The following is a 27,286-nucleotide window of genomic DNA, read 5'->3' on the forward strand; positions in this document are numbered from 1 at the left end:
GAATTGCAAGACAACCCAGGAAGAAATGTTATTTACCTTTCCACCTATATTTGGGATAACTAGCAATTCACTGGTACCCCTCTGTACTTTTAACACCAAATAGTAACTGAAAAACTGGAGCTGCTCTCAGTGAGATCAGAGCGCTCCCAGGTCCTGCCCATCTGCTCCACACGTGGCTGCAGCTGGTGCTGGTGCATGGCTGCAGGGACAGGGCAGAGAGGGCTCTTGCCCCTTGTTCAGGGCCAGGACACCGCGGGAATGGCGATAATCAGCATGTGCTGCCCTTCGGCTGCTTTAATTTGCAGTGTGGTGCCGTAGCTCCGAAGGTGCAAGCTGCAGTATGAAGTGTGCTGCATGAGGAGCGGACTTGGTACCCTGGTGCTGTGCCAGCTGTGGGTGTAGCCGCTTCCTGCAGAGGGGTGGAGAGGATGCTGCGTGCAGCGCTGTGCTGGACCGGGTCATCTGCGTCCCCTGTGAGTCACAGCTCACTCATACGGTTCTCAGCCCGGTCAAACGAGACGCTCCTGGCTGGCACATGATACCCTGGTGCCAGCTTCCCCTCCCTTCCCCCCTCACATCCTAGGTTTTAAGAGGCTTTTTGGTATAAAGGAGACTTGGTTGTGCCCACCTGCCAGCTAACTTGATTTCTTTTGATTGCACTGTAAAAAGAAGAGTTCCCCCTGCTTATCACGTTTGTACTTTGGTTATAGTGTCAGGCATAGGCAGATTAATTGGTTGTAGCTTTAGCAGAGCTGTCAGGGTATTTAACCCATTGAAGAAAAATTACCTATGCTGATGATAAACAGGCTTTAAATGCAGAGCAATTACTTAGTGCTAACAAAGCACCATGACTACACACTTTATCCAAATGCAAAAAGCAAACTCTTATCAGTGGTTCTGTTTGCAGGAGGACACTAAAAGATAACCTTTGTTTGTGCAAATACTTACCTGATAAGATCATCCGAGAAGGAACAGATGAAATTTCTGTCTTGCCTGAATGTTACGCTTCAGATTACATAGTATCAAGCAAAAAAAAAAATAATCATCAGAAACTGAGAATGCTCACTTCTTCCTTTTAGTTGGATCAAAAGTCTTGGATGGTGTGCTTTTTTGCTGCTTGCATTGATTGTGTTTGTATCTAGGACATAACAATAAAGCAATTTAGAGACCTTTAATCAATAGGACTTTGGATTTCATTGTTCACAGTAGCTGGCAAAGCTAGAAGCTGGTTAGCATTGAACTTGGTTTGTTCATTGCAGGCTAAAATCTGCCTGGTAGCCAGGGTTTACAGCACAGCAGTCCTGTGACTCATCAATGGTGAAACTGGTCCGGGAGTTTCCAAACTGTGAAAGCTTAGGAGATGCTTTTAGTGGGACGTGCACTTGATACCATTTGCCTCTCAAGGGTCACAGGTCACATTCTGAAGCTGCAGAAGTTTGAGAGTTTTTATTGTGATGAGTCTTAACATCTTGCGTTTGACCTCTGTCTAGTTCACTCCAGTTTCTTTTCTGTGTTAAGATTTGACTGAAAGGCCACTGTTTATTGAATGCTTTTAATTGACCAACTTAAAAAAAATTCTAGTTAGTTGTAGCACATCAATCAAAAGATTTACAAAACTGACGTCTTTTATTTTGCTTACAAATGACTAATCGGAGATTTCCCATTTGGTGTTTATAAAGAACCTTTATATTAAGGGAAAAGTAAAATTCAAGCATGTTTTGGTCTTTTTGTATCAAGGCCTTGTATTCATCCAAGCATGCTCAAAGCTCCTGATGCAACCTCGTGCAGAAACTGACTACATATTTTCTAGTGAAGTGTTCCTAAGCGTCATTATCTTAGCGTGCTCTGGGTCTCTGTGAGACTTTTGGGCATGGATCTGGATGCTAATGCTGTGACCTGGTGTTTGTGTGAGCCTCATCTCACCTGCTGTTCTCTACTGACTTTGGTTTCCTTTGAACAATTTCAGTTATAGATGACAGAGGGACAGACACTACTTTCCTACTAGTTACACGAGAGGAGGTGTCCGTGTTGGGAAGCAAGAGGCTCTGCATTAGTCCTGTGTGCCTCCTACTGAAAAGAGCTTTATGTAAGCCATGGCCTCATTAGGCTCAGAGAACCTGTGCAGGCAAGCAGGCTGTTGGAAACAGGCCATCAGTCATTTTCTTGCTCACTGGAGTACTTGGTCTGTATGGATTTCCTGCCCTAACAGATTTGCTTGCATTTTATGATTAGTTTTTTTGAAAATGTGTTTGGGTTTGGTGTTTTGGAGCCTGTTATACTCTTGTTACCCACCCAGTAGAGGCTGGCAAAAACTGGCAATGAACAGACGCATTTTTGGGAGGTGGCTTCACCAGCTATGTTCAAGTAGCTGTTGAGCTTTGGGTTTTTCTTTCCAAATGGGATTAATAGAAATTCTCTGGAAGAGAACTTAATTGCAGACATGCAGCACAGCAGGACCTGTTTTTGAAGTAGTTGCTCAGCTCAGCCGCAGGTGTGGTGAAAGCACTTCATTTATATGAGTGGGGGCTGAACTACCTCCTTTTGGGTGATTTCAGGGTTTCACAGCCATGGGGCTGTATGGTTTCCACCTTTGGTGGTGTGAGCAAATGTTGAAGGAGTGTTTTGCACCTCTGCATTTATTGGGAATCATGCAGGGACTGGCCCAGTTGCTTCATGACTTCTTTAAATGCTATTGCATTTGCAAGCTTTGGCTGCCTGGCTGTTTCTCTATGGCCTACCACACGGAACCAATTTTAATTTCTCAAGTCAATAGAAAGACTGCAAATCTGAAGCTGGACCTTACTTACTAAGGGGTTTTTAATGCCTCAGTTTCTGTAGCAATTAAAATAATCACTCCCCTCACTTGAGTGCTGAGTATAGATAGATATATACACACGTGTTTTGTGTAAAACTGGGAAGGCAGTGCCTACTTTTTTTTTCTGGAAATAGATTTGGAGGGGAGGTGCGTTGGATACCAGCTCTGCAGAGCTATTGCTGCAAATCAGCATGTTTTAAAGAAGAGGACAGGTACAGGGATAAGATTTGTCACCAGAGGCTGTGCTGGCTGAGACTTGCCTGACAAAGGAATTGTGTTGATCATGAGTTTGCTTTTCACTTGCACACTTTTTACTAGGAGTTAGAACTTGCAGGAAATAAGGAAATAAAATGCCATCCTTGAAGGCAGAGGAATGTGATGTTAGTCATCAATACTAGTAATTTACAGTTTTTGCATTATGAGCTATTCAGACTATTTATTGAAAAAGGAAATCTTTCATTAGCTAATTGTTTTCCTTAGCAGTGCTGTAAGGGCATCAGCACATAATACAGTTTCTGGCAAAGCTGTTTAGTGCCTGCCTGTGTAATCAGAGGAGAATGATGGGTGAATTTTAATGAAAGAAATTCTATCTGAGCTGAAAAAATACTAATGCTTCAAAATGCTGTTCAGAGTTGACTCCTTATCTTTTAATAAGTCTGCTATGTGCAAATGAGCAATTCCAGTGTCATATGTTGTCTGATGTCTGGATTTTGACTGTTTTCCAGTGATCTTTGACATTGTGCCAAATGTATTATGAAGGTGTGATGCAGCAGTGCCACTGCATCACAGTCCCATGAAAAAGAAGCAATAGTATAGACTACAGAGCTGAAAGGGAAAAATGTTAATGCCCTAGTGAGATTGCAGCTGAGAATTGGGTGGGCACAGTGGATATGCTTGGTGAGTGAGAAGGAGCAATGGCACAGTCCAGCTCCAGAAGAGTGCCATAAGATGGGTGGTGTGCAATTGTCAGTGCCTTGCTTGCAAAACTCTTCTCCTCCTACTCCAATAAATCCTAATTTTTTTTCAACAGTACAAAAGTAATGATGAATTATTTGTACTGTCCACCTTAGCAGCAGTGAAGTCCTAGTCCCTTCAGTACATACAGCTTTGAAAACTATCAGTATAAGGCTGTTGTTTAAGACAACTAATGGAATACCAGAAACAGAGGTATTTTCATTATTTCTTAGAATCTGTGGAAAGATTGTATTTGGTAGTCTTGTTTTCTTGATCTGTTGTTTAGCTGGTTATGTTGTTGCAGCTTCTAAAATCTCTTCTTTGAGCTACTGTGTGCTTTCTCCACAGTCTCATATCAAGATATCATCTAAGTTCTTATTGACCTTTCACAATCTTTAGGGTGTTTTTGAACATGTGCAGTGGTCTCTGCCATTCAGCTCTACCATTACAAACCAGTCTTTGCCAGAGCTTTGTTCATGCATTTAATAATATAAAGAGTTTTGTTTCTGTATTGCCTTCAAACAATGTGATTGAGATTTAGGAACCGGAGTTAAATTTCCGCTCTGAAAGAGAACATATAGTGGGAAATAATTTCACTTCTTAAGATTATTCGTTGCTTTTTTTGCAGGAGTAATGTGCAGGAGTAATCTCCTCTCACCAGGAGACCCAAGTGTGGTGGTGTATTTGTTCTGTGTGGATGGAAAGTAGAACTGGTCAGGTTGTTGTTTCTCTGTGTGTGCACACAAAGATAGATGTACTTTTTCTGTTCCTGACATCTTCATAGCAGATACATAGGTTTTCATAAACTTTTTTAGTTAATATGCACTTAACATTCCAATGTCCATTTTTTCTCCTCTGTGATGTTATATTAACCCAATTTTTAATTTTACTGCCAATCAGTCTAATTAGGGCATCTCTTCTCTGTTCTGTTTCCTGTAATTTAGCTTTACTTATCAGGTCTGTCAGTACATAAGCAATGGTCTTGCCTGAAACCTTGGCTTATGTAAGGTTAATACTGCTTTCTTAAGTAAGTCATTATAGAGTTTAGACCAATACATATATTTCTGTATGGAAAGGGGAATTTATATCAGTCAACTTTATGTTGGAAGAACGGTACCTGCATGGTCTTTTTCCCAATATAGTTATTTCAGTTGCAAAACCATAAATCACATCTGAAACTTAGTGTTAACAGCTTTGTAGCAGACCAGGAATCTTGTCTCAGACCATAAGAAATACTTCTAATGGTAGTTTGCATTATTTGTTTTTATTGCTGCATTAATTGTTTAAAGGAACATCATCTGTGGTCAGAAAGAGCTTTCAATGGCTGTTAATGTCTCAGTATATGACCTGACAATTAGAGAATGACACTGGCCCAGAAATTATTCTTATTTTGGGATTGTTGTGCCTATGCAGAAAAGTGTAAAAATAGCTGGTGCTTAGAGGGTGATATAATTCTCGTTTCTTTCTTTCTAACATCACTGTCCTGCTGTTATTTGGTGGGGAGAGGAAACTCCTGAGTTTCTCAGTCAAAAAGGTGTGACACATACCGTTTTTGTCTTTTCAGGATCTTTCCCAGAGAGTATCTTCTACAGCAAATCCATCTTTATTCTCTGGCAGACCTTCAGCAGGTGAGTGTCTTGGGTTAATTCTACCTGTTACACATGGAGTCTGTTCTCACCTTCAGACCTAATTGTACATTTTCCTTCTAGCTATTCATAGCAGAAATACCTGTACTTCCAAGTTGTGTCTGTGGTTTGTAGTTCAGTATAAAAACAGGTTGACAGTGGCATCGGTTAGGGATGAAAGCCTAGAGCATTAGTGTTCAAATAGGGATGGAAGGAGACTGTGAAAGAAAGCTGTAGTCTGCAAAGACAACTTTGCTATGAGAAATTTTTCATCTGCTCAATAAATTCTCATTAAAATCTCAGCCTACAGGTGACAAGTAGTATTTATTTCTTTGCTTGAAAGAGTTGTTCAGGAATTTTGAAGTTTATGAAGTTCCTAATGCAACATGGTTATTTACAAAGTCTGCTGAGCATTGCCATGAGGAGGGGATGGGGGGAACCAAATCCTCACCTCCCTCTTTCCCCCAAACCTCAGCCAGCCTGCTACACAAAGCTGAGCCTGCAGTGTTACCATGACAGATGTGACCATGGAAGAGGGAATATGCCAGCAGAATTTGTCTTTGCATTGATACTGATTTAACAAAGCAAGAACCTTGAAGTACATTTACCTGAACAACAGAATTTTATTATGTAACAGATTAAACAAGAAGAATTTGGAAAAAAAGAGCTGAAAAGGGAGGATAGGGAATCTAAGGTGACTGTGCTGCAATGCTCAGATGCACAGTGGAGGAAGCAGTGAGCTGAGGTGTGCTGGCTAACCTGGGCACCTCTGTGTTCACACTAATGCTGTTGTCAGTGGCATGTAAAACAGTATTTTAAGCTTTTTTCACCTATGTTTGCCTTCTCTAGTGGTGCCTTTTTTGCAGGATAACAGTAGCATAGTCAGTTCTGGATGTTCAGCTGGCACATTAAGTTGAGGTAGTTCAGATGCCCCTCAGAGCTGGAGACTACAGAACAACAGGAATCGTGGGTTTTGTTGGCAGGTGAAATCACAGGGTAGAAATTATTCCATATATAAAATAAAAAGACCAGTTGCCTGAGGTCTGAAACTGTTTCCACATCTTTTCAGCATGTTCTGCTATCTCATCTTTAATAATCAAGACATGAAAAAGTGAGCTACTTAACTCCAGAGCTGCAGTCTCCCTGGTGGGCCTGTCTATTAGCCTCCAGTGCTTTGTAAGCTGCTTAATCAGTTCCTAACATTGGTAGTAGATATTTTAGAAGCAATCAGCAGCTTATCAAGCACCCTGGGGGAGAGAAGGAGGGTAGAAGTCATAATTCATGGACTGATTTAGCACTTTCCTCTAACATGTTTCTTTGTATTTGTGTTTGCAAGACACTTTCTCTTCCCCTGAGGGCCCCAGTCCCAAACTTATCATATTTAGAGGCAATATAATTTGATTACCATTTCTGCTGGGGTGGGTTAAATTACATTTACCTTTTAATCTAGCTATATCCTTGTTGTCAGCATGGAGAGGGTTTTTCCACATTTCAGAGGCTCCAAATTTGAAATGGGATTGCCTGTTTTTGTCGAAGTGGATCCAGAGTGGAAAAGAGAGGAGAGAGAGAATGAATCCGATGGTCAGATAAATCCTAAAACCCTTAGCAGCCCCTCCCTCTTGTCTGCTTTGCCCCTTACTGCTGCTTTCTCCCAGTTGCACATCATTTTCCACTGACCTGCAGTTTGGGTAGTTTTAATCCTGAAAGTTTTTCCTGCTTTTGATTCCTCTGCTGCCTATTTCCTTGTATCCATGGACTGCTTTTGCACTGTATCCTGCTGTCATGTAGATTGCATGTATTTGGGGAATTAACTAAAAGGTTTATTAAAGATTAATGGAAAGATAAGGCATGGTGAGTGAATTAGAAAAGCAGAGAGGGGTAATCTGCAGATATAAGCAATCTTTACCCTGGTTAGTCCCAGCTCAATTCTGATTTGTTTCCTGGCCAAGTTCCTCTTAAAGATCCTAGAAAACATGGTTGTTTCCTACCAAGCAGCTGAGTTTCAAAAATGGGGTTTGAGGGTCTGTTCTTAGCTGCAAAAAGGTTGAAATGCCTGTTTGCCAGTAGATGAAATAGTTTATAATACTATTCTAAAATAAAATCCAATATAAATATCTTTCCAAGCTTAACAGGGCCTAGATATTATGAATCTAGCATAGTATATACTGGAGCTCTCTGATGGTTTGGGCATGGCTGTTGCTTGGATTCATTTGGATAGGGCTCTAGTAGGGGAGGCTTTACTGTGAGGTTAAAAGCAGAGTAAAAAAATTGGAACAAAATGGCCTTAATTTTGGCAATTTCCCAAATCCTGGTGAGGCAGTGTTTTTTGCTAGTGGTTGGGTTGTTGACAAATGCTTCTAAGGCAGATGTGAGTAACCAGAGAGGCAGCAAGTGCCAATCTTTATTTGTATGTGCACACAAATGCATACATGGACTCCAGAAGGTTTTGCTGCAGACCAAGGCCCCAGGGACTACATTAAAGTTTCCAGCAGTCTGTCTGTGGGCATTCCTGTGAGGTTTATGTTCTTAGAATCCTGGTGTCATTGGAGGTGTCAGCAGAGGAGAAAACTGATTAGGTGTGTTCAGATTGAACAGGCAGAAACACCAAGTGTGATTTAACAGGCACAAACACCACAGCTTGCCTGCTCTGCTCATTGCCTACACTTGCTTGTCTTTGTAACCTCGTGTCATCTGCCCTGCATCACCCATAACCTTCTACATCTCTGTTAGGCAGTTTATCCAGGGTTATTCCAGTCAATTAAAGCTTTCAAGAGGGAGATCTCCACTTGTTAGGAAGCAAGTATTCACTCCTGAGTTTGCTGGTTTTAGCAGACATAGTACACTGGAAAAACGGATTAGTCTTGCAGACCATGATGTGCCGTTACAGTCCAGGGTAATTTCATACTAAACTTGCTGGAGATGTGAACTCTGTTCTCTGCTGACATTACTGATGGACATATCAGTGCTTTTGTGCATGTATGGATAAAGTTCATGCAACAGGAGTTAAAAACTATCCATTCAGATTTTGTGATTATGGGGCTGCTTTTATTGAAACTGACAATTTTTACACTGTTAAATGGTGGTTTGGACCAAAGTTGACTCACACAAGTCTTGTATTTCTTAGGAAAAGTAATTCTTGCCACTTACATTACATAGCATATTAATGGGAGCTTTTGAAGTAAAAGACTAGAAGGGGCTATTGTGGTGATTTCCAAATTCAGACTGTTCATCCATAGAGAGTCAACTAATGTCTTGCCTCTTTTTTATGTTGGATAGCAAGATACAAAGTGTACATAGATTATTGCAGTGATGCACAGGAAGTTCCACCTGAACATGAGGAAGAACTTCACTGTGCAGTGACCATGCATGAGAACCAGTTGAGTAGAGGTTGTGCAGTTTTCCCTCTCTGGAGATCCTTAAGAACTGCCTGGACACAGTTCTGTGCCACATGCTCTGGGATAACCCAGCTTGAGCAAGGAGGTTGGGCCAGATGACCCTGTATGGGCCATTTCAGCCTTACCCATTCTGTGATTCTGTGATGGTCTTTACTGTAGAAACTTTCTTAATAATGGCAATTATTTCATCCTGGTTATGCCAACTGTGAAAGATACAGTAAAATGAAAAGGATCCACATAAGGGCAAAAGCTACTGGATATCAAGGGTGGAAATTGTGAGCAAGATGGGAGATTTAAAAAGATGATGATTTGAAGACTTGTTTATACAGGAATACTCAAAAGAATAATGAAATGACAAAATACGGGAAATTAAAAAGATTAGTTGAATTACTTTGAATCACTGTGTAAATACTCTTATTCACAATACAAGTAGCTTTCATTTGGTTTATTTCCATTTACTTTGGAACTAAAGTGACATAAATTGTATTAAGGCCATTTTCATTCCGAATGTGTATTTCCATACAGGGATTTAATGTAGTATAATTTATCCATTTTAACATTGTAGATAAACTAATCTGTTAAAATTTAGTTAAAACATTATTGACTTCAGATCAACTGTCCTGACTACCTGTAGATGAACCTACAACTAATGTGAAGAACAGTGCAGAGAAAGGATGAACAGGAGAGCCCTGTTCTCACAATAATATGGCACAGATCATACAGTGAATGAGGGACACAAAAAATCCTTAATGGAAATGCTTCTTTGCAGAATACAGTGGGTGTGAGGAGTTTAATGCCACAATAGTGTCACTGAGGCCAGAAATGTATCATCTTTGAGAGGATTAAGTATCCATAATGAGAATATCCACAGTTACAGTACATAAAATAAAGGGATTATAAGATTTCAGACTAGACATACTATACTGAAGGGATTAGGAAGATGTCTCCCCTGCTGACAGGCAGATCAATGATTTCATCTTCCTCTGACGTTTGTAACACTGATTACATACAGCACTGATTACAGCTCCTGGAAGCATTTTCCTCTTGCTGCACTGTTGGTCTCACAGAAGTATTCCTCACTGGGAAATCTTAATGTTTCTGGTCAAGCTTTTTTTTCTGCATATAAGGCTCCCTAACAAGAGTGTGGGGAATAAAAATGAACTTCAATGAAACAAAAGTGCCACCTAATTTGAGCCTAATATATTGTTAGATTAGGATTAGAAAGTCTTAGAAGAGCAAAAGAATCATTAGGTCTCCTTCACTCTTCCAGGCTTTTAACTCGTGCTGTACTTTCATTGCACCTCCTAGACAGGAGACTCAGTCCTCATACAATTGCTGATAGATGCTTACATACAGCCTGATGAATTCCAAGCTCATCAGTGGTAATGTCCCTGCCCAGCAGTTCCTTTTTTTTTAATGCAGTAAAAGGATGGGATGTAGCCTCTAACCCACAGAGAGCCTGTGCATGTGGCTGTATTGATTGAAAGAAACGAGGTTTGGCTAACATACTTTGGGCTTGCTCAAGTTTTAGAAGTGTTACTGAATTAGGTACGTGACAAACCCTCTCCTGCTCTTAGTGAATGTAGCTGAGCCTGTGAAATCATGAGTGCAAACTCAGTTATATCATTGAGAAAGTCTGTTGCTGTCATTTGTGTAATTCAGTGATTCAATATAAGCTGTATCATCTAAACTTCTATTTACCAAAGAGGTTTACCCATGTAGCTGTACCAGCAGATTCTTTTAATTTTAGGCAAGCCCTTTTTCTGCTTGAGGGGCAGGAGGTGAAAAATGAGGAGGAGAATTAGGTTTTGGGCAGGCCTGTCTATGGTGAGATGACTGAAGATTTGTCTGTCACAGTTCTCTGTGGGAGTTGACTGTGCTCAACAAGGGCAGCAAAATGCCAGGCACATCATCTGTGCCATAGCTGCCACAGTTCAGAGTTCAGCATTGTTGGGAAAACATTGATTCACATCCCTAGCCTCCCAAGCAAGGGTTGACACAGCATGTGTGACAGAGGTGCAAGTCCTGCAGGGTGTTACTACCAGTGTAATATACCAGATAGTTCTCTAGGTGAACTATGTAAAGATGCATCTTGGACCACAATGGCATCATGTTAATAGCTGTCTTTGTGACATCCTTTATGACCTGTGCCTAATTGACAGTGTTCTAAAGTAGCTATAGTTCTAAAGTAAGTATATTAATAGAGGAATATGAAAATAGTCCTAGGATGGGAAAAACACACAATACACATCCTCATAAATATTAAAAGATCTGATAGCAAAGCAGCAGTTAAACAGCTTGTCTGCTTTCCTGTGGCTGTGGCTCCTTTATCACTGAATCACAGAATGGGTGAGGTTGGAAGCACCACAGTGTGTCATCTGGGCCAACCTCCCTGCTCAAGCAGGGTCATCCTAAAGCACCTGGCACATCATTTATTTCTGTCACTCCCTGGAGTTTGCCAGCACTGAGCTGCCTTTCAACAGAACAGGAAGTTTCAGGTTAGCTGATACTCCCGTTGTGTGTGTGTAATTCCCCAAAGTGCTGACAGCTCTGCTTACAATTAGTGGTAATGAGAATGATCTTACTGGTGTTTTCTTTTTACCTCAGCTCTGCTGGGGAGGGGAGTTGCTGTCATTCACAGTGGCTCATGGTCGTGCAGAGAGCATGGAGGAGCCAGCCAGGCTCAGGGATGAAGAGCTGGTTAGGAGCATTTTGGCAGGTGGCTGTCAGGAAGACAAGTTCATCTCAATTAGGTATTGCAGGCAAAGTCTAGAGATCTAGCAAGATTGTTAGTAGATCTTTTTAATAGTAGGACTGGCTCCAGCACTGTGTGAAACCAGAATTTTTAACAAGATTTATTAAATACTTGTAGTCCTTTTTCATGTGAATATGTAATCTAGGCCACTTGGGGTAAGTCTGGCTTTTTAGAATGAAACTGTTTAAAATGACCCAGTAGTAGTGCCAGTGATTCACAGGCGCCTTTGAGTTGAGATCTCCAGAGATATTTTAATTTTTTTCAGCCCATAGAAGCAGCAGCAGTAATATGTTACCCTTTTCTGCTGCCTTGTACTAAAAATGTTTCTTCTGTTATTTTCTGCTGTGCAGAATGAAAAGCCCAGTACTGGAGATGCAAGTTAGCAGTGTGAAAGATTGGGCTCTGAAGTCATTGCTCTACTTCACATAAAATGATGATTTGGGAGAGCCAGCTGGGTGTTCCTTCAGGACTAACATCCTGAGAAACCAGATTTGCCAAGAAATAAAATACTGTCTCAGGGCTACCTGCTTGGATGAGAGAAGAACTTTTTAAAAAATATTTTTCTTTAAATATGCTATGTACTCACAGAGGTTTTTTTCAGAGTAGTCCTAGCCATTTTCTTGGTCTGTTTTTTTTCTTGCTCTAAGAGACTTCAGAGGGCTCCTCCTTAAAATGCCTAGACCCAGTCCTATGCAAGGCAGGAAAGTTTCTAATTTTGTGCTATCACTCATGAAATAACATCTTGCTCAGTAGGCATGTAGAGTCAGTTAATATCTCTGCATGCAATTGCCTGCCTAATCTTAAAAAACCCGCATATATATGCTCTCAGCCTGAATGTATATTTGTTTCTCTATTTAGAGTCACATATGTTTTTAAGCTAAGTAAAGTGCTTTCTGTTTTCTCCCAGCCCAATTCCTGGTACTCTTTCAACCTTGTTTGATAAAGACAGCCTTTAACCTTTGCTTGAATATCTTTTTCTTAAAACAACCTGTAATTCATCCCTGCAACAAGATCAGGAGAACTTGGGGTGTGATAAAATTGCAATGTAGCTGCCTGGAAACCTTGAGGGAAGGAGAAAGGAGGAAACACAGCGAGCGTGAGTCTTGTTGCAGAGCTGGTGGAGGAGCTGGCACAGGTGGTTTCCAGGCACGTTGTTTATACTGAGACAATTCCATCTCCTCTTCACTTGTGTCAGCTTGCATCCAGAGACCTGCTGAAATTTCTGGCATTTCTTCTTTTCAATGAGAAGAGTCGGGGAGGGCTTGCAGGAACCTTGTCATCCTCTCTGTCTCCTGCTATAAATTGACTTGAACTGTCACCAGTTTGTTTTTCCACTCCCCCAGCCAATGTAATGGCTGCATCTTCACCTTGCCCCCTGCCTATGTGTGCTTATCAGAGATTAGCAGTGTTTGCTCTTGACCTTGTGTTTCTTCCTCTTCTCAGTGCCTGTTTTAGTTAGGGGCTAATTTGTGGAATATCTGTTTAATACCAAATTAAAGTGAAACATATTCAAGGGTTTACTCCGGAAGGACGTGAACAGCAAATGGCTCAGCCATCAGTGCAGACTGCCTAATGCAAACAAGTCAAAGGGGGCTTCTGATTTCTGTTTATTCAAATCTCACTCATTTAGTTTGCTCGGCTTTAGTTTGATTTATTTAGCAGTTGGTTTTGTGGGGCTCTTTTTGTTCTTTGCAGTGTTTATTGCAGGGTTTCCTTTCGGGCTGCTCTCTGCCCTGTGTGGGTGATGATGTGTGCTGGTGTCAGCAGTGGGTCAACAGAGTCCCTGGCCTCGCCTGCTCCTGACCACCCTGCTGGCACCTGCACCACAGGCTGAACAGGCTTTTGGACAGCAAGGGACCTGTGGAGGGTGTAAAGGGAAGAGGAGGGAGGGGGTGGGGTGGGGTGGTATCACTCTTTCTGTTGGGAGCTGGGATTGTGGCCCATAGCGTGCCTGTTGCCACCAAAAATGGGGCTTTTCTAAAGTTAATCCTGTATTCTTTTCTAATTTGTTTTATAGCAGTGCACAGTGACTGATTCTAGTGTGCATGCACACAAATAGTAAGAGATAATTCTTCCCTTAAATCACCTGTAATTTAAATAAACAAGACAGGCAGTCTGAAAGAGATGATTTGGAGTCAAAATGGAGTAAAGAAAGCCAGCTGACTAGTATATTGCACAAAAGATGGGAGCTAAGATCTGATATCTGCCTCTCTGTGACTTTTACCTCATGATCATCCTTCCTCCTTCCTTTTCCTTTTCCTCTGAACTAAAGATTAATTGTGCATTGAAATCATAACAAGAATGTGTGGTGTTAAGAATCTGGCCAACGGAAGAGAAAAAATCCTTAAGGAAATTAGCAGTCCACAAGCATTGTCTGTTCCCTAGATATAAATGACTGGGAACTTCCCAGCCAGGGAATGTTTTCCCCTTATTTTCTCTGCAACTTGCATTATCCTTAGCTAAGCATATTGTAGCATGCTTGTTTCCAAGTCTGGGTTTTTATCACATAAGTCCTGACCCCACTGAAGTCTTTGTGGGACAGAGATTGCATTTGCCATTTCAGCTTTAATGCCCAACTTCCATGTTTAATGAATGCAGAAAGTACCTGCTTGTTATTCAGTAGACAAATAGGTAAAGGCAATCATTATATTGTTCCTGCACCCCCACTCACTTTTGCTTGTCCTGGCTTGTGGCAAAGATTACTTGTGACAGACAAGAGAATTTGTCAGAAAATGGTTTCTGAAATAGATGTTGCAATGTAAGGATAGGAGGTAGAGTATAAATATAGCTGACTGCAGCAAAAGAGATTTGAGGCAGGCATTAGGAACAACTTTGCAGTTGTTCTGAGCACTGGACTGTTCTGGTGAAAAGTTTTTAAGTAAGTTGGTTGTGCTGGAGGGTGAGGAAAAACTGGATATTTCTAAAGGTGTATTTTCTGGACCTGTTTTCTTGTATCATTGGTAGTTCCTTTATAAGCATATTTCTCATTGCTTCTGGAGGTGAAGAAAGATTATTGAATGTTTAGTCCTCCTCCACAAAGCTGCCAGTGGAATTTGGAGGGTAGTAGGCATCCAGGTGGTGAATTGAAGACAGCCTGTTCAGGATATTTTATCTGCCTTTTCATTCAGTCCAGGAATCATATTCTCTGCGGTGCTTTAAAGTCTAGGCAAAGCTGGAGCTTACCTCTGAATTTGTTAGGAAAAGGCATATTCTGACTAGCAGTTTCTGGAGAGGTAGAAAGAAAACAATCAATGGGGGCAGAAACCTTTTCTGTAGAGGATAGTGGAAAGCTGTGCACAATTGTTGACTTCTCCTTCAGGTAGCTTCCTCCTGCCACACATGCCTGTGACATTATTCCTGTGAATTGAAGTGCTTTCTATCTCTTCAATTTACATAATTGGGGATCATGAATGAGCTTCATGTCCACCACCCCTTCTATTTTCTCAGTGCCTCTTGGCCTTTCATGTCTCTTCTGCATTGCGTCAGTGCCTTCTGGCAAATTCTGTCTATGTCTGTCTCTCAGATAGAGCCAAGTGTATGTCTGGCCTTGAGAAATAATCATAAATTTTGTTCTGTCAGGAGGAGAGGCCAGGACAATCCAGTTTACATTTGAACCTGTAGTTCAAGGTGTTTTAGGGATTTCATATCACTTAACCCATACCCTCCAGGCATCACTTGTGTCTGACATGTAGATCAGACTGGAGGAATAAGAGGAACAGATTGCTCAGTGCTCCAAATGAAGGTTATGGAGCAAACCTGTGTCTTTAAAGAGAGTGCCTTCTAATAAATGTTATCTGCAGAGAAATACACCAGCCCCTGCATAAGTAGTTAATGTTACTGCTTCAGTGTTGGCTCATAAAACAACTTTATCGCCTCTATGACGATAATGATTAACAAGCTGATTTACAAGGGTGGGGTCACAAAGCCATTTGACAAATTTAGCTTGTCTCACAGTGGCAGGAATACAGAACCTGAGTTTTACAGTACTTTTACCACTTTACCTGGAATACTTAACCCTGATGGCCAAGCTCTTAGGCAGAGCAGTAGCAGCAGGTTCTCCTTTATGGGATAATAACCGGAGTTTCCTCCAGTGCTTCTGATACCTGAGGAAATTGCAGGTCTCTGAGGATTCAGGAGTACTGGGGACATTTCACAAGTTCCCATCTCAGTGTTTATTCCCTGAGCACTTAGCCACAGTGAAGTGCCAGGGTTTACAGACACACTGTAAACACATTGTATACCATGTGTACAGACACATGGTGCCTCTGGTTGATTGCCCTTTGTGCCAGAGTATCTACCCAAAGATGTGTGTAGATTTATCTTCCTACTCTTAGATTCTGGATAGCTTCTGTTAAAATATCCATCATGTGTTGATTCCCCATTATCTTGGATCTTAATAAAGGATTTTTTTTGTTTAGACTGTGTCAGATTTTACTTTTATTATCATATGGTAGGAATTACTCAGAGTAACAAATTCCATTTAAAAATTATTTTAATCCAGAAATGCTTTATGTGGTTGTAATATATCATGACACCGTTGAGAATCTAGACTTCTTAACTGTGGCAGTTTCTCACATTGAGCAGAACAGTGTATCTGAAGGCTCAGCAAGCTGTATTCCCTTTACTGTCTGTTCTGACAGTCCTAATGTAGGTGATCAAAGGTATTTATGATCTCCATTCTATGTAAACATCTACTGCACTTTTAGAAGTTGGTAAAAAATGCACTGACAGGGTAGGAATTTTGATGACTCTCACTCAAATTCACAACATAGACTCCTGCAGGAATTGGAGGTCTTACTCAGTGCCTTTTACTTCTTATCTAGCACTGCTGACAGGAGCCCTGCCCTCAAAACAAACGCTTACTGCCCTCAGAAATGTCTGAAAACTGTGCTGTTTTCCTTTCCTGTCCAGAAAGTTCATCTTATCTGATAGACTTCTGTACTGATTTATGTGGCCATGATGCAAAGTTTGGGTATTTCTGTGGCCCTGATCTAGTAGGTGGGTGGAAGACTATTGCAGGTGTTACTTGGAGCTCTAGTGAATTACAGCTAACTCATTTGTCCTTCTGTAGCTACACATTTCTTCCCTAGTTCCCAGTAAATTTGTTGGGATATTGCATCTATGGAAATTATACAGTCTGAGTTAGGAGGGGACTTTCCATGCTTGCCTTGTTTAATCAATATTTGATTGCTTTTCAGTTAGTCCCAGACAGATGCTTCTATTAATGTCTTTTGTAATTTGAACAACTCTCAGGAACTAGAACAAACTCTAATTCTGTAATAGGGTTTTTCATGCCTAGTTTTTGGTCTTGCTCTGTTTCCCAAACAGAGAGTTATTACAAGTCATGAGTTTAGGTTACCATCTCTCTGGGTTAAAACTCTCAACTGTCTTGAGAAGTTCTGCCACTTTTCTAGTTTGGTTTTTAATATGAAAACACACATTGCAACACCATGTTCACTACATTGCCCTCCCATGGGACTGGTTTATGCAACCCTCCTTTGTGCTGGTGAATAGGTTCTCACACAAGGAGATTTTGTTCACTGACCTGGGAAGATGAAGTGACTTGGCTTCTCTGCTGTGTGTGATGGGGGCTGGGGGTTTGTGCAGCACAGAGGCACAGCTGGGTCTGGGCAGTGGAGCCTTCAGAGGTGGGACTTCTGCCCACTGTGCTCAGCTCAGGCAGCTGGGATGAGGGATGGAGTCAGGACAGAGCTGGAACTCAGCGAGTGTCAGAGAGGAGGGAACCTCCTCTCCTCCAGTGCAGGGCGGGGCTGTGGGCTCAGGAATGTGTTGTGAGGGTCAGACACAGGGACACTGGTCACAGACCCCCGGGCAACACCTGCTGTTTCCAAAAGTTGTCTGTGAACAAGAGCCCTGTTGTGCACGTAGGGGCCACTGAGGAGGCTTGGTGGATGGCTTCTCTGGCTTGGTGGATGGCTTCTCTGGCTTGGTGGATGGCTTCTCTGGCTTGGTGGGTGCTCTGGTCTATGGCCTTTGCACTTCTTGTTCTCTGGGGACAGCTGTTTGTGGAAGCATCACCTTGATAGAGCAAGGGAACTATGAATAAGTTCCAGTCTTTGAATAGAAGGATCAGGAAACCTCTGGGGGGCAAGCAGCCCTCCTGACAAATAAACTTCAACTGATCACACATTGCCCTCATAATCATATTAATGTGATGTGTCCAAAGGGACTTCAACTTGTACCATAGCCACTGCTGTCTTTTATCTTCTGTCTTCCTGGTGAATCAGGGAATACATAACCCAGTGGAGGTGTCCTGTCTTCCCACTGCACAAGACTCCTGCAGCCTTTGCCAACATTGGCTTGTCTGCTGGTGTTTGGCAGTCCCTTTACTTTCCCCTCACCTCACTTACTCTGAGCAATTGTTTCTTCAGAATTGTACTGCTCAAATGAATACAAAGATATACCAAGAAGGAAGTTTGATTTACCTTGATTCCTAGCATTGACTTCTATGGGAAGCTTCTGTTTCAGAAATAATCTAAAATAATTATGCCACCACCCTTTCAGCACGTGTTCAGCTACTTGTACCCCTTTTGTTTCTCCCTTTGCTGCAGAAAAGTCTCTGCCTTCCCTTCTTGCTCTTCAGTACAGCTTGAGCTTTCCCAAGCTGGGTGTGGGAGGCTGGGCAGTGGGGCAGGTAGCTGCTCCTTCTGGATTTCTTGGTTTCTGCTCTCTTCCTGGCAGCCCTGGCACCTGCAGCCAAACTCTGACCAGAGGGATGCTCTGCAGTGTGGGCAGGGAACCTGTATGGGATGCTCCTCCAAAACACAACTTTTCCCATTTTAGAAGGGAGATATTTCAGGTGGCAGTTACTGTAAAAACCAGTGTTTGCTTTGCTGGTTTAAATTGTAAGTGCTTTGAGGGCAGGGCCTGGCTTTTGTGTATGTACATGTGGGTGTGGTTTTTTTATACAGTTCTTAATGTGACGCACACAGGAGCTACTGTGTGCAAAGCCATGACTTTCTGTCTTGTGGAAGCTTAGAGAAATGTTTTTCCGGATCCAGAGAGATGAACAATGATTCTGATCTGAACACTGGGGCTATTCAGAGACACAGCTTGCTTTGGACCTCTGGACACAACGGTTTTCCTTCTGTTGTCACCAAGTACTGTACCCAGGTACAGCAGTGATAAGCATGGCCCTGTGTCCAAAATGATGTTGGGATGGATTCTTTGACCAATTAAGGAAGAAAAAGCTGCATTGTATCCTCTGTCAAGTGCTGACTGGGATGCCATCATTAATTACCTCTCACCCATAGTTTTGACCAATTATACAATTGCTTGCTCTACAGAGAGTTTGGATTAGAAACAGACCTTGTGCTTTATGTTGCTGTAAGTGAAGGAGAATCTTAACTCAGCAAAATTTTAATTTAAGCTTGATGTGTTTTTCTATTTAAGAGGCATGTATTTTTAAGCCTTTGCCAGGTGTATGCCGAGACATCCCCTATGTTAAAGAGATAAGTCAAGGGTGAAAATTTTGGTTTCTGTTCCTTTGACATGCTCTTAACTTAGTGTTGTGCTAAACTGCCACACTTCTGAAATGTGATGTACTTTTCTGCAACTTGTAGTGTGTGATTTCACAGTTTCTCTGTTTTGTAAAGTTATTTTGTAAACTGAAATGTTCTTAGGAAAGGTTCAGGTCAAAGCTTAGGAGTGACTCCAGCAGTGAGAATGGACGTGAGCTGGATTAGACTGCATGGGGCTGTGAAGTCTTCGTCACTGAAAGGCTTTAGGAACACATACAGCTGTTAGAGTGATATAAATATTAGTGGCTCTGCCAAGACAGCCTCTTGAGCTCTTTCTTTACCTCCCATAATTTCTATGATATCTGGATAGTGCATTACATTTGACTATCACACCTCTATTCTTTTATCGTTTGTATTTCCTTGAAACTCAAAATGAGATTCTAGCAACAACTGCGAGAAGATCCTGAGACTCTTCCATCGTGGTTCTGAACCATCTAAACTGACTGGCTGGATCTCTGGCAGTCACAGGAGAAGTTTTGACACCTTTGATTGCATGTTCCTTTACCCAAGCCATAAAATACTCACTGCAAAACTATTACCACAAAACAGTGAGTAGACAGCAAGTAGACTTGGGACAGCAAGTAGAAATCTTCCTTTCTGCTTGCCCAGCATAAATGGAGATGAGGATTTTATTCTTATTAGCTACAAACAGGAATGAGAGAAGGCTGCAAGGAAAAATCATCTTGTGCACAGCCTTGAGGTCTCTGATGAAACAAAATGACACAAAATTTACAGATGCTAAAACCAGTGATAACATCGATTTGATGCTGCATTTTGTCTTCCTTCTATAATGCAGTAAAATGGCCTGTAATTCACATTGCAAAATTGGCATGCATGGCTCTTTGAAGATATCATCTTCCTTGTATGTCTGCAGTGGCCAGAGTAACAAGCCCACCCACTACAGTGCTACAACAAGCCACACAAATAAATAAATAAATAGAGACAAATAACACCATCTCCTCAGGGCAGCTGCCCACTTGGTGTGTCTTGCTGAGGCTGTGAACTCTTCAGCACAGGAAAGCTTTTCTTCCTTGTAGTTTTAAATTCACCCTCAGTGCTTAGGAAGGTAATAGATTATGATAATTGTGTTTATTACATTATATGAAATGTTACTTCAATACAGAGATTTAACTTTTAAATCATTGCTGACAGTGACATTAGTTCAAATTCAGAGAGTTTGTATGCAGTGTCTTTAGCATGGCATTTTAGGCTGAGCATTTGTGGCCTGAGGTGACTGCTATAGCATGAAAATTCTCTGGAAAATGTGTATGCACTGTGGTTTATTTATTATTTTTGTATGTGTATTTCATCTATTAGTGCCTAAGTGGATTTTTGGAGGGTGACTGTAGCCTTGTCACTAGCTGGGTGGCTTCACTGTTTCTTTCTTTTTGTTTATTGAATATCATCAACTTCTGTGTCTTTCCCATACTCTCAGATTGTTTGGCTTTCAGACCCCCTCTGTAACTGTGGAGTCTGAAAGCAAAATATTTCTTCTGTCAAAATGAAAAACAAACCCCAGCTTAGGGGAGCTAAATTAGCTTCTGACCATCTGTTAGAAGGTTAGCAGTATCTCTACCTTGAACTATGGCTTCATTTTCGTATTTCATGCAGCAGCTTCTCTGCATTGTTTATGTTGTGGTTGAAGGGGATCTTCCTATACCAGGATGCAATAGGAATGTCATTTTTCCTCTGACATGAGCAGATGTCCTATTTGCAGCAGTAGCAATAACATTGCTGCTTCCTGTTGTTGCAGGTGTTGTTAGCAGGCTGCAGCTGAAGGCAAGGAAGGGGCACATTTCAGCCCGTGCCATTCCCTGCCATTAACACCAGCACTCCTCATGCAATTCCTTTCCCAGTTGTACTTGTTAGTTTAGGCTTTCTTGGCTGGTGGGCAGGAAGTTGCCCTGGAACACAAATTTATTTCCTTACTGCCTAGCATTTGCCTCCAAATTCTCTGTCATTCTTGTCTGCCTTGATATCTCTGCTTTCTCTAGATTTGTTTACACTGAGCCCAAATTACAAGTGGTGTGTTACCATATTTAGGGAAGGGGTGCCTGAAAGGAGTGTGTCACTCATTTAAATGTAAAACTCCCTACTTTTGGGTTACAGAGGACAGCCCCATGCAAGTCTTCAGTCAGCAATTACTGCATTCTTTTACCTTTTTACCAGGTTGCTGTCAAATCCCATGACACATTTCTATCACTAATCTGGCAAGCTGCCATTCAGACCACAGGAAGCCCAGGAGAGAAGAATATACACTTAGAGCCTTATTCCATCTTCATTATTCCCTACAGCAGCAGAATTCCTTAAAGTCTCTAAAATTTTGATCTGAATGGAAAGTATTTTGCCTGAATAGCACCCCTTATTGAGCCATTGTCTCCAAGTCACAAATTTAGATGAGTGTTGTGGTTAGCAGCTTAAGGTATATGGCTTGGTCATTTTCTTCACACCAACACAAGGAGTGCTAATCACTTCTAATGGTCTAGGGGCTTCTTGATTTGAGAGCTGGCACTAAAAGGAAAAAAAAAAAACCCCAAGTATTTTTTCAAGATTTTACCTAAGAAGTTAATCATTTTTGGCAAAGACCAGAAATTATATTTGAATGGTTTTCAGTGGGAAAGACAGTTCTACTAAAGGGCTAAAGCCAGGACTCTGTTCACAAATTACATGCAAAAAACTTGTACTTCGAAGGAAAAGAAACAAAACCAAAACTGTGATATGTGCATAAAAAGTAAGAAGTAATGAAAATTGTGAGGCAGTATTCATAGCTGTCAGAGATAATGTGGAAGCCTTAAACTTGTTTCCTATTTACTTCTTTGTGCCTTATTGTATGAATGCACTGTTGTACTTACAATGACAACTAGTATCTTGTTATTGCCATGTAGCGACTTAGAGAGAGTAAGTTAGTTTTCATGTTCAGATCATTGCTGCTTCATTGACTACTATTATTACTTGTGTTTTCATGGAGCTATAATTGTTGGGAAGTAACTTTCCTATTGTTTTAACAAACAGCATGTAACTGCATTTCTGTAGTAATAAATATTGTCTCAGGCCTTCAGGACATTCTGGTTATTTCTGGGGGGTTCATTCAATATCGTCTTCTCATTCCAGGTTATTGAAGGAAAGCTGGCTCCTTTCTTGGGGAAGGTGATCAAGTTTGCCTCCTCTCATGTGTACAGCTGCAGCCTTTGTAGCCAAAAGGGTTTCATCTGTGAGATTTGCAACAATGGAGAAATCCTTTACCCCTTTGAGGACATTTCTACAAGCAGGTACTCCAGTGTGGTAATGTCATTCATACATTTGATTTGAGTGTTAAAGCCTTGAGGATTCTCAGCCTCATGACCTTTTATTTAAATAATTAGGGACTAGATTTCACTAATGTGCATTTCTGGGCAGCTACAGTGGATCACTGCTCCAGGGAGGCAACCATGAGCAAACGTGGAAACAAATGAGAGTGCTACTTCCCACAGCCCTGTAAGTCTCAGAATAGCTGTTCAAAAAGGGAAGAGCCCCCAGCATCATCACACAGTGTGATTTATCCAAAGCTCTTCTGAGTTTGCAAAGTGTCCTGAAATCCAGACTTTCCTAGAGTGATCACAGACATCTGTCTGTTCTCTGGTATCACTGGGCCCATAATGTACAGGGATCATTCATAATAGTGAATCCATTCTGAAGTGTCTTCCCCATAAAATGTTTTGGCTAGTTCTCTGCTCTTCATCTGCTTATTCCTCTGTGTCTGTGTACGCAAGATCTTTTTTTTTTTTCAATTATATTGCTGTTCTCAGGTGGCAACAAAGTAAGTGTATGTGAGCCCTAAACTAAACCAAAAAACCTTTTTTTCAGATCATGTAGAGTACTAGGTGCCAGGTCAGGGACAGGAGTCACATGGAAAACCTAGAAGCAAAATGCAGGAAACCAAAGCAGACTTGGCAACACAGCAATTTTTTGGATTTTGAATAAAGTAGATATATTTTTTTCCACCCTTAACAGAAAGACAGTATATCTCACAGTACAGCATTCCTCTACAGATTTTTTTTTTTTGGCTGTTTCAAATACAGTCATTGTAATTTGTTCTCCAAGATGTTCATTTGAAAGGGGAAAAAATCAAGGACCCACCTTTGGAAACAATCAGGACCAGCCTGTCAAAAGGGTCTGTTAAGAATCTGGTTCCCTTGTGTGCACAAAGATGTTAAATTACAAGTAACCAAGGACTACTCTTAAGGGATTTTCAGTCTGATCTGAGTTTCAAAAGCTGTTTGCACATTGTTTTTCCCAAGTGTTATTCTAAAAAATTGACAAAGCAGTGGATAAAAGCTAAACAAGTTGTGTGGCTGAGTTCTATAACAGTTTTTAAGAAAGAATGCATCTAGGGATAGGCTGAGTTAAAAAGAAAGACTAAGATGGCATAAAACCTAAGATGTGGAGACCGCATAAAAGGCAATTAAAGATATTCCCAAAAGATTAATGAGAATGTGAAGGAACATTTGGGAATACAAGTTTACATTAAAATTTTATTTGTGTGGGGGATTTTGGTCACATTATTGGACATTATTTGGTGTACATTGTTTCCTTGCCCTTCAGCTGAGATCAGACTTACCTTGCAATTACAGAGTTCAAAACCCTCTGGAATCAAATAGAATTTGTCAGCAGTGCAAGCCAACAGAAGCTGCTCTAGCTCCTGTGTTTATGTGAGTTAGAAGCCAGACAGGACTTGTGTTCATGTTTCACAAATGTTAAGTTATGGTTGATGTAATGCCAAAGACAGTGGTCTTTGTTAATGGTTTTAATTAAAACACAGTCAGCATTAAAGGTTCTCTGATATTTCTCTTTTTAATTTCATCATTCTGCTTACTCCTTTTGTATTCCTTATATCTAAACCTTGTTTTTATCCCTAGCATTTTCTATTTCCCTTCCTACTTAGTTTTCTCATCTCATTACTACACATGCACCTATGTGGAACTAACCAGATTATTTCAGTTCCATATTTTTGCTCTGGGGGCAAGTTATGCCAACAGAGGAGCTTGTACGCTTTACTGTGCAGCTCCATCAGCTCCAAAGCAGTGAGGGAGAAGGCCAGGTGGAGGGATTTTATGTTTGTTTCCATCTCTTGAAGATGAGAGAGGTTTCTGAAGTAGGTGTACTGACCACTAAAAGATGAGTGTAAGGTGAGGAGGCTAGTTAGAAGTAGGGAGATGTATAGAGTAACCTGTGGCAAATGGAATGGCAAATCCTAAAAGGTCCACGTGAAGACTTGCAATTGTACCTGAAAATTCTGGTGATGTGTTCAGCTTTCCTTGTCAGTTGTCATACAGAGCTCTGAGTAAACAGCTCAGATTTGTGATTTAGTTGTATTGTTCTGAGTCCACAGTGTAGAGATAATTGACTACGATTCCGTTTTCTCCATCCTGGTTTTCTGGAATTGCTATCTACAGCATAGTATTCATATTTTATATACAATACTGGACTGCCAGATATCCTGGCTGAAGCTGGTGAGTTGAGGAGGAAAGAGCTGCTGAACTCTGAAAACCATGTTTTTGCTTTTGCATTTGAATATTTGTTCACTTTTGAGCTATTAACTCTAACAGCAAACTGGGCTGTTAGGTTAGAAATATTCAAAAGTGTGTGCACGGCATCTTTTGCAGACTTCAGCTCTTTGCATGTTTGAAAATTGAAGCCTGCTTTTATGTGTGTGTATGTATGTATGTCTGTGTTGAGCTGGCATTTGGTTTTTTGGCTACCTCCCTGACCTTTCTCACAGTGGCCATTACAATTCCAAGGTGGTTCTCAGTTGGCTTTTAGCTTTCCATCCTCATGGTCTCTTAAGTCAGCTTTGAGGTGAAGAGATTGTTTCTCTCCAAAATATTCTCAGCAGTTTCTGGTGCGTTCAGCAGGAATTTATGAAGGATGAGTATTCTTTAGATAGATACAGCTGAGAGAAAAAGAGGGCCCCTCTTGAGGGCTGGAGTTTCTCTTTGGTCTGGTTATTTGCTTGAGAGTCATTTTTGTCAGTCCTTGGGCAAACAGAGTGAATACCTGGGTTATGCACTCCTCAGGGTTTGAATACACATATATTACATACCCTTCTCTCACTAATCAGTGTGACACATTCCTTTGTTGGCAAACGGTTCCAAAACAAACACAATCAGTTCACTTAATTAGCGGGTCTGTGGGCTGTGCTTGGCAGGCTCTTTACATCCTGCTCAACAATACAGCGCAACAGTTTGCTGCCTTGAATGTAAGGGTGGGCTCACAAAGTCATAAGCTCTCTAATGATACATCCTTTCTCTGGCTTTTCTTGGGAGGTGGCCATTCTGCACGGATCTTAATGAAAGCTGCGATTCAGTAGTTAAACAATTTCTAAAAAATTGTCCCATCCTTTTGATGCCTCTTCCAGTCAGTTTGATTCTTCTGTCCCTTATTTCCTTCTTTTGTGTCTTACCCGTATTTATATAATACTTAATCAGGGTTCTTTCAAAATTTCACAATTTCACCTTGTTTTTGAAGGTCTTCAAATCATGAGAACTATTTGAAACCTCTTGAATTAATTGCACATTTCATGGACAAAATTTTCAGCTAATGTAAACTCTCAGAGCCCCACTTTTGATGGAGTTCTGGCAACTTAAGTGAACTGAGCATCTACCTCTTATTTCTTGGACTAAATTTGCCTGGGCTTAAATTTAGTGAGTAAACATAAAATTATCATATTATATCACTTATTTTATATTTGCAGGTGTTGTGCAATGACTTTAAATATCCTTGGCTGTGAATTGGCTTCTTAAAGCTATCCTTGCCTATTAGCAAGCAGTCACTTCCCTCAGGTTGTTCTGATTTTGCTTGTTCTTTGCTAATGTGCAGAAAAGGTTTTTTCTTTCTCCTAAAATTAAAAAAAGACCCAACAACCAAACAACAGAAGTGAAGTCTGTGTAGGGGCACTGTTGTCTACACTAGTGGCTGTATTTGTTTTATAAGTTAGGACAGTTTTTAACAATTTTAAAATCTTAAGGAATACTGAGAAAATTACCTTTTGGAATGAGAATAGAATTAATTAAATCATGTTTACTGTCCTATCAGATAATTAAGCAATCATGGTTATGATTAAGATTATGTTACCCAGTTAATAAAGTTTTGGTCCTGCCTGTCATTGTCCTAGTGATTACTTTCATGGGCAGTTAAATTTGTTGTGTTTTGCTGGTAAAGTTACTTGCTTGTTAAGAACAATTTAGTCCATTCCTTTCCTTTTATGTGCTCACTGTAGATGTATGTGAACCATGGAGAGTTGCTCTTTTGTGTTCATATTCATTTATCAAGGCTAAACTGTTTTCACTTTGCTAAGTTAATTTGTTCTGCTGATCAGTTAAGACATGTAGACCTTTTAAGATACAAACCAGAAGGCCCAAGTTTAAAATAGACGTGCCACAGAGCAGGCTTGACTATATCAACCAGCTTGGATGCCTCCATAATCTTTGGCCACCATCCTGATAAGACCTGTGAATGTACTTTGCACATAGTGACAAGTCTTTAGACTAAAGGCTCCTAGGCTGTGCATGCCAAGTCTTTGCAAAGTTACAGCTTACTGTGGTATGGATTCTGTGTCACTGGACAAATGCAACTTAGAGCATTTGGGGGAATGTTAAAGATAGATGTTAGGTGGAGAGACTGAAATATGTAGTGTACAGCATTTGCAAGAAATACCTTGGCACAGGTCAAAGGCCATAATTTTCTCTCTTGCTTTGATTGGTTTGTCTTAGGCTAGAAAGCCTTTCCTCAGGCCCAGCTCACCTGAGTCGTGCCAGGAGTTTAGTACCTAATTTTCAAAAGAGCTCAGCTTATCAGATGCTAATAGCTAGTTCAAAGCACTCTGAAGTGATCTGCTCAGCACTTCTTTGAGGAAATGTAGGCGTCTAAGTAGATGTTAAGTTCTCTTGGTAATTTAATTTCACCTGAATCTATCAAAACTGATCAAAATCTTCTGGCCCAGATTGTCTTATTTTTGTTTGTGCAGGGTAGCACAGTAATATTATCTGGAATATGTAAACAGAAAACAATAAAGTATACCAGCTTTCTCATCAAGTATTGTCTTTTGCAACTGAATTGGCTTTAGAGGTTGGGTTTGCTTGCCTCATGTCACAGTGTTTTTTAACTAGAACGTTCAATCAATGTCATATTAGTGCCAACTTTCTTTCATTTATTTACTATGTGGG

At 40.8% G+C, this 27,286-nt stretch overlaps 1 protein-coding gene across 4 annotated transcripts in view; it reads left to right on the forward strand.

Annotated features, from left to right (window-relative positions):
• The window catches only part of PLEKHM3 (pleckstrin homology domain containing M3), a 77,711-nt gene that overhangs the window by 39,119 nt on the left and 11,306 nt on the right, over positions 1 to 27,286 (forward strand). For all 4 annotated transcript variants that reach the window (XM_088167865.1, XM_088167864.1, XM_088167863.1 and 1 more), the window contains 2 exons: positions 5,334 to 5,397; positions 22,197 to 22,354. In XM_088167865.1, coding sequence (XP_088023991.1) covers positions 5,334 to 5,397; positions 22,197 to 22,354 — 222 coding nt within the window. The remainder of the gene's footprint in view (positions 1 to 5,333; positions 5,398 to 22,196; positions 22,355 to 27,286) is intronic.

This window comes from Sturnus vulgaris, chromosome 7 (genome assembly GCF_052056855.1).
Source record: "Sturnus vulgaris isolate bStuVul1 chromosome 7, bStuVul1.hap1, whole genome shotgun sequence".
In the NCBI taxonomy this organism is placed as follows: domain Eukaryota; kingdom Metazoa; phylum Chordata; class Aves; order Passeriformes; family Sturnidae; genus Sturnus; species Sturnus vulgaris.